The sequence below is a fragment of the Carassius auratus genome, unplaced genomic scaffold (assembly GCF_003368295.1).
Source record: "Carassius auratus strain Wakin unplaced genomic scaffold, ASM336829v1 scaf_tig00214327, whole genome shotgun sequence".
NCBI lineage: Eukaryota > Metazoa > Chordata > Actinopteri > Cypriniformes > Cyprinidae > Carassius > Carassius auratus.
The window spans coordinates 251,588-267,039 of record NW_020527617.1 but is presented as its reverse complement, the minus strand read 5'-3'; the positions used below and the strand labels follow the sequence as shown (position 1 = coordinate 267,039).

Sequence of the window (15,452 nt, the reverse complement as noted above, 5' to 3'; positions counted from 1 at the left end):
GCTAGCTGAAATCTGTCTCTAACCTGATTACTACAGGCAGCTTCACACAAAGCCTGCCCCATCTGTGCGTCTGTTTCATGTCTCGTATCTAGTCAACATCCAGGCAAATTTGCAGATGTCTCTTCACCATTTTCATTCAGTCTATACCTATTTTCCTCCATGTACCTGACAAGATCTCTTCAGCAGTACTCACATGCCATTGTCACCTCCATGTTTGGGAGCGCAGCTCCACGTTGGTCCAACCCAGTGTAGCAGAGATGAACCCTGACCAGATACAGGGACAATCAGATGGCCAGAAGGATGAAAAACAGATGGTAGATGGTTTCCGGGTTGTTTTGTGTGTGTGCAGATGAAAACAGACCAAGCTTTAGCCAAGGTTTGCTTTCGTCTGGCCGTTCTTGCCCATCAGCACTCTAAAGTCTGAAAGCATCTCCAAGCAGCTTAGTTTATGTCCATTTCAGCGCTTAAGCCTGATTGGCCAGACCCCACAGCTGCTTCAGCCAATGGCCTTCTAGTAATATGAATCACGTGGTTTGTATACAAGGGAGGGCGACTGAGGAGGGAAAGATTGGAAGGGAGAGGGGTGGGGGTTGTGCTAGATTATACAGAGTCACTACATCACTACTACTGCGCTTGGATGCACCGAAGTGGCCATTTTAAGTCAGGTGTCGTAGCTGCCTTCGTCAGCACTGATTGGATGGAGAAGACAGCTGTTTATGAACCAAAACACACACGCACACAATAGCTGTTCTATGTCATCGTAGAGAAGCGGGAGGAATGTGGTTGCCATGGAAACAGGCAAACCACTACCCGTCCGTTGTTTTGTTTTTTGCCCCAGGAGCATCGGCTAGAGCAGACCTGCCTCCCTCTTCTCATCTCCACACCTCTCTCTCACACACACACACACACACAGATGGACAGACAATATTTACAAGATGTGACAGGCCTATCACAAAGAGAGAGAGAGAGAGAGAGAGAGAGAGAGAGAGAGAGAGAGACAGTGGGGGAGGAGAAAAATAGCATGCGTGTATAACAAAATTAGATGCAAGTGTTCGTGAGAAGAGGCAGAGGATGCTGAGGTGCAGTCATGGGTGGAGGTCCATCAATGCTGTATGGTGATAGTGAAGCCTCATAATTATTTTAACATGTGTCTGACTGGACACACCAAGACAAAAGCACAAAATGAAGGACTTGACAATAGAAGACAATTCACATGTCAGACACTGCTGAAAGACACAATAGCATCTACAGAACAGGGGTGCTAGAACCCACAGTCAGTTACATGTGTGTGTGTATAGATGCATACACACACAACATTAAATTATACCTTATATAAAATTCTATTTTCCCTGTACATTACTTCTCACTTAATACATATATACACACACACACACATATATATATATATATATATATATATATATATATATATATATATATATATATACACACACACACACACACACACACACACACACACACACACACATATATATATATATATATATATATATATATATATATACACATAACATACATATATATATATATTATAACAAAATAAAATCAAATATTAAACAGGCTTCAAGTCGTGCTTTAAGAACTCAACAGCAATGAGATCAAGGGAGGCAAAAAAAGATGCTGCCTCGTAAATTGTTTAGGGGAAAGCACTGCTGTACTTGCCTCCTCTGAGAAAACTGGAATCATTATATATTATTACAGAAACGGAGCGATGAGGTTTTATAAACTTTATCCTTCTTTATTAGAAATGAGTATTCTATAGCATTAAAGGCTTAAAGAGTTATTTATTCAGGAAGGATACAAGAGCAACATGTAATTAACAACTGTCTCTTAAAATTTTAAGATACTATACAAAGCTAAAGTTAAGTTTGCTTGAGAAGGCAACAACTGAGCAATGAAACTGAGTTATTACAATGTGTATTAAGCCCCCACATAAAGGTGGGCAGAGAGGTAGGTCCAATCTTCTTCAATCAGGATTGTATCCAGTGCACACACACAACAAGTAAACACAACTCTTGGATGTCGAGACTTAGGAGGAGAAAAGGGAATGAGCACTCAACTCCTAATGCCATGACTGAAGAAACTATATAGAGTGGTTCTCCATGCATGTCAGAATCTATGGTTATGTGGATTGTTATTTAGAGATCCACTTCTATGTATTATCCCAAATTTTGATTAGTGCATTTTACCATCTCCTTCTTCAACTGTCAGAAAGAAAGAATTGGAAGTTCTGATCATCAGATTAAACAGCAGTTTTATCTCTATATTTAGAAAGCCTATTTATAATGAGGTAGAAATATAGACAAGGGGCAAAAGTGAGCAGGTTTTTCTCAGATGTTCAGCTCATGTGAGAAAACAAAGGATGATGAATTTAATCACAGTGTCCAGAGAGACATGCTCCAGGGCGATATTTAAAAAAATGTGTTTATATGTCCATGAATCTTAATTAAGCTCAAATATACAGCTTTACACGAGACAGTCTTTTATCCAACAAGGAGACAAGTTTGCTGTGTGATTATCATAAATACACAAATAGCCTAGCAAATCACAACCGCCTCTTTTACCTGCAAATGACTAACTTCAGTGAGTCCTGCATTCCCAAGTAGTGTGAAGTAGTGATTATTGTCTAATAACTGAGCTTGATTGGCCAAAAAAATACTTAAAAATCTATCAACAGACTTGCCATTGCACATGGAGTGAAACATTTTCTATTTTTTCAATTCCGAGTAAAGTAATTCTTCGATTTTATCTAAATTGCATGTGAACAGTGAAATGTGCACTGTCTATTGTGTTGTTAAAATGAAACGATACAGAAAAAATACTGTATAGTTACTGTAAAGCATACATATCCCTTTTAATCCAATAATGTAATTTATTTTTAAAACTGTGAAACTGTAATTTAAATATCAAATTTAAGCGCTTTTTTCACTAACATACTAGATATCGCAATGGTACCGAAACTGGTATCAAATTTTACTGATACTGGTATTAACGGCTGAAATTTTGGTATCATGACAACCCTAGCATTGGCCAGTCAAAATCCATATTGGTTGACCAGAAAGATTTGAGGGGACGATGAGAGAATGAAACGGAACACTCAGGGGAAATAGAATGGGGAAAAAAAAGGAAAAGGATGAAAGATGTAGAATTAGACCAAGGTGCAGGGTCACAATCAAAAGGGTTACACTAACCTTGTTAAAGTCTTCAGAAGTGGCTCTCATCTCTTTCCAAGTTTTGTTGAGAAGCTGGATACAGATGCAAAAGAACTCCTCAAACGAGCGGTCGTGGGTGAAAAACATAGGGTGGAAGTCATGACAGTTTTCGCTGGCTGTGAAAAAAAACAAAGGAGAAAAAAAGGGGGTGTTTATATTGTCAAATGTTGCACCCCAATCCACCTGAAGAAAATTGATTTATCAGGTAAAGCAGCAATATCCATATCTCATGACAAAACTACACCCCATATTAATGTTGATCAGCACTGGAGTCTCAAGAGAAATTCTAGCTCTCCAACAAGGAGTTTGAGCATGAACTGTTGAAGCTCAAATGTTTGCTTTCTTTGCCAGCTTCAACCCTCACATGTGCTTCTCAAGCATAGACACATCAGATATGGCTGGGAACGAATGGTGCTACCTCACGATGCATTTCTCCGAAAGAGCCTTTTGGCAGAGGAGAAAATTATTCACAAGCAAGAGAAGCACGCTCTTGGCTCTCAGGACACCTACACATTTGAAGTGAATGTGAACAGTTGGTTTTTATAGCTGTTTTCTTTCAATTCAGTCCCCTGCCAGCCAGTCACTGGTCTTAATTCAGAAATTCAAGAAAAAACGAATCCCTTCTGACATTCTCAAGGACCTCTTCTGCTCCCTACAAAAAAATGAGTAGCATCATGCTATACTATGTTGTGTTAAATTAAACTTAATTTTGTGGTCTTGGTCTGGAGACCTCTTAAGATCAACTAAATGTGGCCTTTGTCTGGATTTCCTTACTTCTTTATTACATCTTGGTCTGGTCTGTGTTTTAAAATGGGCTGCTGTTGAAAGTCTGTCATCCTAGTTTTTGAGGTGTGTCCTGTCCATTAGTCGGACCAGTGTTGATGGTGTTTGGATAGTTGAGCATGTTCAGCTGTTCAGCATAACGAACCAGTGCTTGATAACGATAACAACAACAACAAAAATAAAAGACAAATGCCTGGACAACTATTAAGACCAAGGACTGACAATGCCAATGCCATTAGCAAGTATATTATGAACCCATCTATAGCGGTCAAGATAGACATGAAAATGGTCAGCAAGTGATGCTTTGTTTACTTTTTTTATCTTCTGATCTAGCACTGATGATTTCACTTTTTTAAAAACGATGACTTCAGACTACTGCCATCTGCTGGTATGGAGAGTTTTTTTTTGTCTTTCATGCATGTGCAGAAAGTACATGCTAGTTGGCCACTGGCTGTAGTCTTTGAGATATTTTAAGAGCAAGTGACCACACAGGCACCTCCATCTGTAATGCTGTGAGCACGCTACATTTTTCTAGGTTTTCATTAGATTGAGTGGCCATGTAAAGTTGCTACTACTTACATATTTCATATGATAAGCCATATATGAGGTCGATGAATGATAAGCGAGCATTTGGATGTACTGTATTACCACATAATCCAGCCGTTAACGATCTGTCCTTCATGGGCAAACTAATAAAGCAAGTAATAATTTTTTTGTCGACTAAGTCTCTTACCATTGACTAAAGGTTAGTCAACTATTAGGGGGCAGCCCTAGACTTTGTAAACAAAAAAATGCGCTGTTCACACAGACAAGGACGTTTCATCTTTTTACCATTAAAGGCAAGGCAAGGCAGGGCAAGTTTATTTATATAGCACATTTCGTACAAAATGGTAAATTTTAAACTTTGGAAATGATTTAAAAATAGACTTATTTAAAATAAATTTAAAACAGTTAGAATAGAAAATGATTTTACATAAAATACAGTGAATATGTAGAATACAGTGCAATTGCTTTGGACATCGCACAGTGCTCATTCAATAAATGCACAGCTAAACCGATGAGTTTAGATTTAAATGTGACTAGTGTTTTAGCACATCTGATCTCTTCTGGAAGCTGATTCCAGCTGCGGGCGGCATAGTAACTAAAGGCGGACTCCCCTTGTTTTGTGTGAACCATTAGTATTTCCAACTGATTTCGATCCTAATGATCTGAGTGGTCTGTTAGGTTTATATTCAGTGAACATATCTGCAATATATTTCAGTCCTAGGTCATTGAGTGATTTATATATGATTTAAAGTACTTTAAAATCAATCCTAAATGTAACTGGAAGCCAGTGTAAGGATCTGAGGACTGGTGTGATATGCTCAGATTTTCTTTTCTGGTTGTAGTCAGAATCCTGGCAGCAGCGTTCTGGATGAGCTGCAGCTGTCTAATGGTCTTTTTGGGAAGGCCGGTGAAGAGCCCATTACAAAAGTCCACCCTGCTGGTGATAAAGGCATGAACAAGTTTCTCCAAGTTTTGACTGGAAACAAAACAGAATCACACCAAGATTCCTGACTTGATTTTTAGTGACCCTTAGAGTCAAGGCATGCATTCACCTTGAAAACTTGGAGGGGTATATGGGATTGATGTTTTCACTTTTGTGTCAAATGTTCAGCTGCTTTTGGACCAGACACATCATATTATGCAACTTTAGGTATTTCTTTGACTTCCGCTAACAGCACAAATTAACAGAGTAAATGCATAATCTGCGTCAGAATGTTATGATTGGCCCAAAGTAGACGTCTTACATCAGCATGTTCTGAACTCGTATGTGCCCATACTGGTAATCTAGTTTACAATTGCATTCACACAGAGCGCATAACCAGTATTTTTTAAAAGATCCTGTTCACACATGATCTCTTAATGGTAATTTACTGGTAAATTACTAGAAAAGACTGTATATGTGTAAGGGGCTATAATCTTACTATAGATTTAATACTATGACATCACATGATGTCATTGGCATTGAAATTCTGAGGACATTTCAGATCATTATCTAGTCTTGTGTAAACTCCATATAGCTAAAGCAGCAAATTCAACCTCTTGTTACAAATATTGTAGAAATACTTATACAACAAAGGTCTGCTTTATAAATAATCTTCCTGATTTGTCTCAATTCCTCAGTATATGCTATATCTCAGAAATATTGATGGTGTAACAGAAACTATTGGCTCTCTCTTTTCTAGCTGTTGCTCCTTTACCCTTCAATAAGATTAAGGAAAACAGTCAGACTCCGTGGTATAACCGTGTCTAAAGAAAGAAGCCTGAAAAATGGAGTGCAACTGGAAGAAAACAGAACTAGAGATATTTTGTATTGCATGGAGGGAAAGTACTTCTACATACAGAAAACAAAATGACTTGCATTGTAGCCTGGAATTAAAACACACCATGCTGGCTTAGTCTGCCCAGAGGAGAACTTTGAATAAAATGGTCTGCTAAATGAATATATGTAAATGGATCTGGGTCTCATTTTACAGTCAATAAATTCAACATTTCTATTTTTAAATTCATTGAAATGGTCCTTGGAGATTGCATATAGATGATTGTTGGCTGATTACCCTCATATGAATGATAAGCGAGAGACTTTCTCTTCATCTCGATTCAGAGAGCTCTGTGATTATCTATTGTGCGAGATTAGTGCTTTATATATATATATAAACATCTTAAATCAGAATGGCTGCGTGGGAAATTAAAGTCTCGGAGAGTGCTATAAAAACTGAAGGTGCAATTATTGTGTTCATAAACAGCAGCAGTCAAGGTGAAAATTAAACTCAAGCTTTCACCCTGAAGCCCTGTGGTGACACGCACCTGGGTCTGTGTCAGCTACGCCGCATTATAACAAACATTACTCGAGTGAAATGGTTGTTTGAATGAGAACCACTGCTTGAGGTTCTTACTTAGGGGAATTGAAACTTCAGAGCACCATCAAAGCCCCTGCAGAGGGCCAGTAATTGCAGTAGATATTGAAACTTCACAGTATAATGAATGATGACTGAAGGGGCAATGGGCCTTTCATTGAGTGTGACGTCATCTGACCAGTCAATCTTAGACTCAATCCACCAGACCACCCAAGTCATAGGCCCTTGTCCTTTGAGATGGCTCCAACTGATTCATTTTAATAGTTTCCTTCTCCTTCAGAAGTCAGAGAAGTTCATGGGTGTTCTGAATGAGAGGGCAGCACTATCAGCTCCCGCCTGCTGAGCAATGAAATGTCAGTCTCACTTTGGCTCTCACCTAAGCCCTGAGCCCACAGGTTTGGACAGTATTAACAGTCTGACGCACTTCCATAACTCTAGCTGGCAGTCATGCTGAATGCAGAATCTCATTAAACCAGAATGTTCATATTGTAACTAAGGATCTTCAAAGCTGTCAACCTTTTACATTACGAGTAAATAACTTGCATGTAAATAAATCTTCACCCTGGGCGACTACATTATGTCTAACATTAGCCACTGGCTAATAAATTCTTAGATATTATTTGCCTGTGTGTGTGTTAGAGGATTATTAGCATAGATAGATTTTCAATCACTGAACACGCAAATGACAATCAATGCACAGGAATGTTTGTGCAGGTATTTTAGACCTCCTTTTATCCATTATGTCTACATTCATAGGTACGATTACATCATACACCTTAATTACATCATTTTAGTCAGTTTCTCTTGACTGACACATAACTGAGGAGGCAGAGATATTATGTGCATGCTGTGTGTATTAACACAGGCTTTATGCCCTCTGGCTAACAACCACAGCACAGTGCGTAGCTGCAGTGTAAATAGAATACAATTCAACATGTCAGTCTGTTAGTTGGGCAGGCAGAAGGATTATCAGAAATACGTTAAAAACCTGTTGCAATTCTTATGCAACAGATGAGATAAGGCAGTGGATGACCTTAAATCCATCAGCATAGTGATGTAAGACCTCTCATACTCCCTCTATGAGCCCGCCGTGAATCAGCATCATACCAGTATTCAATGCAGAACAAGCCGATTCCTCTCATGGCTTTTTTTTTTTTGCATAGAATTTTATGAAAACACATCCTTCAATACTTGTTTTCAGTGCATAGTAAGACTGCCAATCAATTGATTTTACAATTGATTTTAAGAAGTGGCTTTAGAAGTCAACATAGTGTTACTTTAATTTATCTGAATATTATCACAGCAATCCACACAGGTAGTGAAATGTTTTTAAGAGTCAACTTATTAACTCCAACAAACTGTTCATAACAATTCAACTTCATTCACTCATGGATTTTTTTTATAGAGAAATTATGTATTGTAGTGTCCATCTGCTGATCCCTCAAGGCAAAAGACAAACTACAAAGTGCGGAAGTGAATCATCCATTGCAGGCCAGCAAAGATTACAAACCTTGTGGTTTGAACTATCTTTCAGGCACTGCTGTCGAAGACACATGCGTCCACTTCACACAAGTTGCACGAGTTACACTGAACAATGAGCAGCTTGAAGATTGAAAAATGGTTCATCTTTGAGACTCGTGATCTCACAACTTGAGCTAGGAAGCCTTATCTGCAAGAGTACAGGCTTTGCAAAGACTTGTCTGGGTGGTCTTTAAAGAAGACAAGCGGTCATCTCACATATACTGGGAATCTGATCTGTGAGAAGCTCATAGGACTGTAACACTAACAGATGCATTTGCCACACCTCCGTCTCTCCAAATCTGACATGATCATGTCATTTCATGATGATCTACCACAGATAATTATGGCAGACAAGAAGACAAACAGATGCATCTGAGAGGAGGAAAACAGCAAACTAAACAATCGAGTACAAGGCTGAAAGCCCCAAGGATGACATTCAAACATCACACAGAGAACAATGAAACGTCAAGGCGAGAGAACAGCTGCAAGAGGTTATCTTCGAGGCAGGAACTGCGATGAAATGATTAATTTACAGTGATAGATGCCACCCTGGCTTCTCAATGCAGAAGGAACATGCGTCAAGACAGGGAGAATGATATAATCATTGCCACTGCCATGTGCAAAGTTCACCCTGTGACATCTCCAGAGGGAAATTAAGTTGAAAACCTGGAAAGCCATTTTACAACTGGTCTTAAAGGAGCAGTGCATCTTGCATTACAAGAAAAGTTTTGAAGAATGCACTTTTTTCCTATGTGATTACAATGGAATTGTACTACCTAAATAAAAAATTTTGATGAATCTTTTAAATCACCTTCAACCAAATGTTCTCAGACTGAGTGAGAGAAATTGACAGAGATCGTGAAGAAATACTACTTCAGGCAGGATTGCTGACATGATATAAACAACTGACAATACATGGCAGATGAGACGGCTGCCAGTCTAATAACTAGTCCCATACGCAAACGTCTCTTCACAAACACTATCATAAACACACTTCAATCCACAAACTATAACACAGAAGTCAACAATAAAACACACACGTCAATCCACCAACTACCATAAATGTTTGTCAATCTATGAACTATCAAACATGCCATTGAATTTAATCACACATCATGCTGTGTAATAGAAGCACAGCAGATGTTCTACTGGACATGAACCTCTGTGTGTCAGTGTGTGTGTTTGAATGTGAGAGAGATGCTGACAGCAGCTGCATCTGTTCACTCATCTATTTTGCATGAGAAAACTTGACCACACCAATGGCACAGCTGTATCATCTTTTTAATCCATTTTTAATCCATTCATTCTATCCTGAAAAGACCTTCCAGCAGTGTGATTTTGTAGACTGCTCAGAAATGAACCATCCAATTGTCACCTTCGAGATAGGACAAATTTAAGCTTAATATATAATAATACATAAACCTGTATTAAAATGTATATCAAATCCCAATGATACTCTAATGGATTTGCATCAGATCAGGTAGGTATGTAAAAATCAAAGTTGTACTGATATGGTACTGATATGCATTTTAAGCCTGGCCTACAATAATGTTTATTATAGGCCAGGCTTAAAATGCAGCACACAATACAACAGAGCTTCTATGCCTCATCTATTCAAATAGTAGTCCTCAGCCTCAAAATGATTCAAGACCCCCTTTTAACCTGCTATTTTCAACTTTATCTATCCTCAACTTAAACTAGACAAAATACTATGTGTAAGTGGTTCTTTTGAACCTCTTTGAGCTGCTAATGGAACTTTATAATCTGACTCAGCCACAGGGATCACTTCAAAGGGAGTGTAAATTTCCATTTAACTCAACTTGGCTCTCTAGAATCAATCGTCCTCTCCATGTAATTGCCCACACAGTGTGTATTTTTGTCAGCTTTTGTGCATTGTGCCATGACTGGTCTTATTACAGAGCGCAGCTGAAGTAAAACTGAGGTACTTCAATAGTACAGCCTGTCAATACCAACATCCATATCTACTAACTTCTGTACACAGGAGTATAAGAGCCTCAGCAGTACTGAAGTACTGAAGCAGAAGATGTCCCTAGGAGAACATTTCCCACTAAACAAATACACTTCAGTGGTTAACAAGACACGTGGGAGCTCCATTTCAATACTCAGAAAGGAGCACTTTTTACTCAGTTTTTTCCACTGCATTTCAGTAGGGGCTAGAGCAAACAGAAGAGTGTTCTGGTTTCAACCACAGACTCGAAGTTGATCCCTCGGGCATAGTCTTGCATAGTTTTCATTGGTTAAGAGTAGAGGTCGACCGATATATTGGGCCGATATTTGTCATTTTTTAATATATCGGCATTGGCCAATATCAGTGTTTAGTAGCGAATATTTAAAGTCAGGCACGTCGGCGGGCAGCCCAGTGTTATTGGTGCGGTGGAAAGTGCTGCTGGCGCATGTGAAGGTCCCCAAGCCAAAACCTTTGGAAGATTCAACAGAAGTCCTGGGAGATAAATGTAGTCAGAGAATTTCACTTGGACAAATAGATTTCTCACCCGAATTAAAGGGGTTTTAGTCTGAATAAAATGCTAGTAGCAGGACTGTAAAATGAATAGATGTGATTATGATCATTTGATAAAATGAAGAGAGCGTGCCATACGTTTGACATCATTTTACTTTGTTGACTGTTTCCCTCCAAGAAGACCGCTGAATGTGCCTCTTTAAAAGGTTTTGTGGTGCTCGTTGTTTTCAAATGACTGTACATTATTAAAGAGTAAATAAACCCTAAACCAAATTTTTTTAGTTAATGATCTATAAGAAAGGGGCTTTATTAGTGCTGTTCATTGATTTGAGTAACTTTTTTGACATTTGAGTATAAAGTTTTTTAATTCTACAAAATATGGTGTAAAAATGTCTGAGTGCTGCCCTCTTCAGGTTGAACGGTGGCTACTGCAGTTGATTTTTCCTATTGGATGTTGCTGTGGCAATTGACATAATCGGTGGCAGGTGACGTAAGCAGTTTCCAGCTACCACGCCTTTGGCAGTATTAAACCATCTTGTTCTGTCAAAATCACTATAGCGAGTTAAGAGTTGGAATTGCTAGTATTTATAACGACCAGGATAGACTATTATAGCATCTATTTAGCAAAGCAATCATATAGTTATTTAGATCTTCAAGTTAGCGTATATTTATCTGTATTTAGTACATTGGTCAGGATGGTATGGAGGTGTGTTGCTAGTTGCAACAGCACTGCTGGACTGCATAGTTTTCCAGCAGACTTTAAAATTAGGCGCAAGTGGTTGCATGCACTTGGCCTGGAAGACCGTGAGTTCCCGCCTAGAGCTGGAGTGTGCAAACTGCATTTTACGCGGGACTGCTTCACCAACGCAATGGAGGTGGAAATGGGCTTCTCCACACAGCTCGCGCTGAAAAGCGACGCGATGCAGGAGTTAAGACCGCAGTTTGAGCCAGTTGCTCAAATTGATATGAACACCTCGACATCCTCCACTTCAGGTGAAAGTGGGGGAGAAAATGATCGCTCTGTTGCAAAGCTACTTGCGTCATTACAGTCACTCTCCATTTTAGCGTCTCAGACAGCAGCTGTCAATCAATCCGTCACTGCGGGTCTCAGGTTCACGCTGCACATGCTCAGCCCCACCCTGGTCCGCCGCTTCAGGGCACCGAGCTAGTGGCTCTAGGCGCACCAGAGGCCAGTCTCACGAGAGAAAATCCAGGGTTTAGTTGATCCTGATAAGCGCTCGTTGTCACAGTTGTAAACACAGCGGCTTCCTTCTTTCATGAGGGGGTTTGGGGTCAAGGCATCTTTGTTTACAGGTGGAACGTTCAAGAACGCGACACACACGTCTCGCGGAAATCCTGTAGAATTCAACCAATCCAATGGAGACTTCAACACTCCTGAAATGTTTACACTTTTGTGTCCCATATGCATCAGACATTTAGCCAACGGTCTGTGGGCGTGACATCTGAGGCTAAGACTACCTCAGGCATTACACAGGCTTGCCCAGGCATGGTGCCATGTTCCCATCTTAAAAGTGTGCCATATCTCAGTAGGGAGCTCATGATGGAGCAGCAGGGATGTCAAAAACATCATCCAAGAGGTGTGAGATGATGTGGACAGTTACAGACAAGCCTATTCCTAATGCTGTTAACCTACAGTCTGCATGGAGCTGAGGATCACTAATGCACATGGGTTAATTCAGCATGGATTAAAGATGCATTATATTGATAAATTGTGACAGTAAAGACACTTATGATGTTACAAAAGATTAAGTTTTCAAATAAATGTGTCGATATTCACCATAAAATCCATGATACAAAAAAAGTATCATGGTTTTAACAAAAATATTAAGCAGCACAACGGTTTTTAACATAAGAAATGTTTCTTGAGCAGCAAATTAGCATGTTATGTTTAAATGTTAAACTACAGGAATGAATACAAGTTCACATTATATTAAAAAAGGAAAGTTATTTTAAATTGTATTTTGTTTTTACTGTAATTTTTCTCAAATAAATGCAGCCTCAGAGAGCAAAAGTCACTTTAAGGAACATTTAAACCCAATTGTAAGTCACTTTGGATAAAAGCGTCTGCAAAATGACTAAATGTAAAGAAAAATCTCATCAACCTACCTTAGCCAACTTTTAAACAATAGTGTAAATAAATCAGTTAAAAAGCATTATTAGTGCTCACATACTTAGCTTTTGGAGCTTGTTTTTAGGGTATTTGCTTAACAAAATGTTAAAATTTTCCCTGCAATGTGTTATAGGAACATTCACCAGGCATTTTTGGTATGTTTAGGATTTAGATCTGATTTGGGTTCTTTGCAAGATGTTTATTCACAAAGACGATGAATGCACAAATTTTAAGATTGTAATGCTTTATATTTATATTTTTACAGACACCTATTTGTTTGTGCACATGTGCTCTCCATGATAATTTCAACTCTGTAACTGGCCAAAAATACTGTATACTGAGCCATCATTAAGATGTAAGTTCAGTCATAAGGTGGAAACGCACCACTCCTTTATCCCGGTAAGTGCAATAACACCATAAACTCATAAGCAAGGACATTTCTGCCGATAGCCATTTTGATTCTCCTCATAAATATTAGATATGCCTTTTTAAAAACTGAAATAGGAAGCCACTGCATGGTGCCTGACCCCCACAAATTCCATTAAAGCTTTTGTAGGGAAAAACATGGACTGCTATAAAACTTTCAGCACTTTTCTGAGAAGAGGTGAAGCAGGGACACCTGGATTCCTGATAAATAATTCACGACTACTGACGGAAGTAGCAGTCGAACAGAAACACTTGTGCCACTGCTAGATAAAAACACATTTAAATGTGAGGTGGGATATTCCATTAAAAATCTATTAACAGTGGTGTCAAATTGACAGGGTTTTGAAAGATAGTTCAGCCAGAATTGTTTGCCTGCAACAGTGTACCTTATCAGCATAATTAAAGGGAAGTGATGGCCAAAAATCTAAAACAAGTGTAGAGAAACTCTAATTAACATAAAATGAGCAATCATCTGCAACAGTGATGTGGTCACAGTTGTGACAGGGCTCTTCCTGGATTTGTGAGCCCACAAGATGGTATACACACAGTCCGAGAGATCTCCATGAATGAAGAGTATGGTGTTTAGTGTGGCATACCAGTTAAATGCACCCCTTTAAGGTTCACAAACATTAAAGCAAGCCATTTGACACCCTTCACATCCACGTCAACTCAAATATAGAATGTACGCACACTAACTCCGAAAGTGCACTATAAATCATTTTAACAAAAATATCTGCCAAATGGCAAAAAGGCTTTAATACGCACAATTTACTTTTTAATGAGAAATTACTTGGAGCTTCCGCAGCAAGTTCATTTAATTAAGAGTCTGATAGCAGGATGGTAGTGCAATCTCCACTGAGAATATATTCGCCGTTCAATAACACCCAAAAGCTGTCAGTGAGCTTGTGCGAATAACCTCTCCTCTGCTAACTTGAATCATAATACCAAATGGAGTTTTTAAACAATAAAATGCTTTGCTGGCTGCTCATTGCTCTCACGATATTGTGCTTAATAAATGTGATGAATCACTCCAACTGTGCCACATTAAATGGTGCGTGACTGAATATAGCAACGGATTTATAGTTCTTTGTGATTCCTCAGCCCTCCGAAGTAAAATAGGAGAATTTTAGACCAGCCCACCTGATGTAGAGATTATGGATGTGGAGGCTAAATAGTACATGACTAGAAGATTAATTTATTTATACTGAGTAGTTTAGTAATGCACTGGACATTAATAATACCATGCAGCTTGAATGATAAAATGGATAAAAATGGACAAAAACAAAAAAACAACCCCAACAGTCTAACATGTATGGACCAATCTAAGGTACAAATGCCAGGTGCATGAACAGCCACTATGTTATGTATTTGTCTTAAGAACTAGTTACAACTAGCAATACCAACTAGCAGTTAGGCAAGGGGTAATCAGTCTTACATTTCAGATTCAAATAAGACCAATCTACCTTTTTGTTACTGACTAGGGATGTCAAATTTCGATTATTTCCATGATCGATCGTCGTTTAAATTAACGATCAATTAATCGATTAATCGTTAACCATAATACTGCAAAATGCATCTATTGCAGGCACGCAGTCAGCGGTATGACAGGATGTGCAAAAGCCACACACACACACAAAACGCTTTCTCACTTGAATTAAAGAGGTTTTAGTCTGAATAAAATGCTAGTAGCAGGATTATAAAATGAATAGATGCGATTATGATCATTTGATAAAATGAAGAGAGCGCGCCATACTTTTGAGGTCATTTTACTTTGTTGACAGTTTCCAATCCCGCACGGAGAACGCTGAACGCACCTCTTTAAATGGTTTTGTGGTGCTCGTTGTTGTATTTTAAAGCACAATTGCAATGTTTTCAACTGACATTATTGTATAAAATTATCCGAAATGTGGAGCGCGTGTGACTGCGCTGCACATTAAGTGAACTACATCGGCGCTGCTGCACCAAAACACAGTTGCTCA

At 38.8% G+C, this 15,452-nt stretch overlaps 1 protein-coding gene across 7 annotated transcripts in view; it reads right to left on the bottom strand.

Moving 5' to 3' along the window:
- The window catches only part of LOC113091841 (engulfment and cell motility protein 1-like), an 84,216-nt gene that overhangs the window by 16,259 nt on the left and 52,505 nt on the right, over window positions 1–15,452 (bottom strand). For 6 of the 7 annotated variants that reach the window (XM_026257491.1, XM_026257492.1, XM_026257490.1 and 3 more), the window contains one exon: window positions 3,213–3,349. In XM_026257491.1, coding sequence (XP_026113276.1) covers window positions 3,213–3,349 — 137 coding nt within the window. Of the gene's footprint in view, window positions 1–193; window positions 441–3,212; window positions 3,350–15,452 lie in introns of those variants that run through there. The other variant, XM_026257496.1, reaches the window with a different exon arrangement.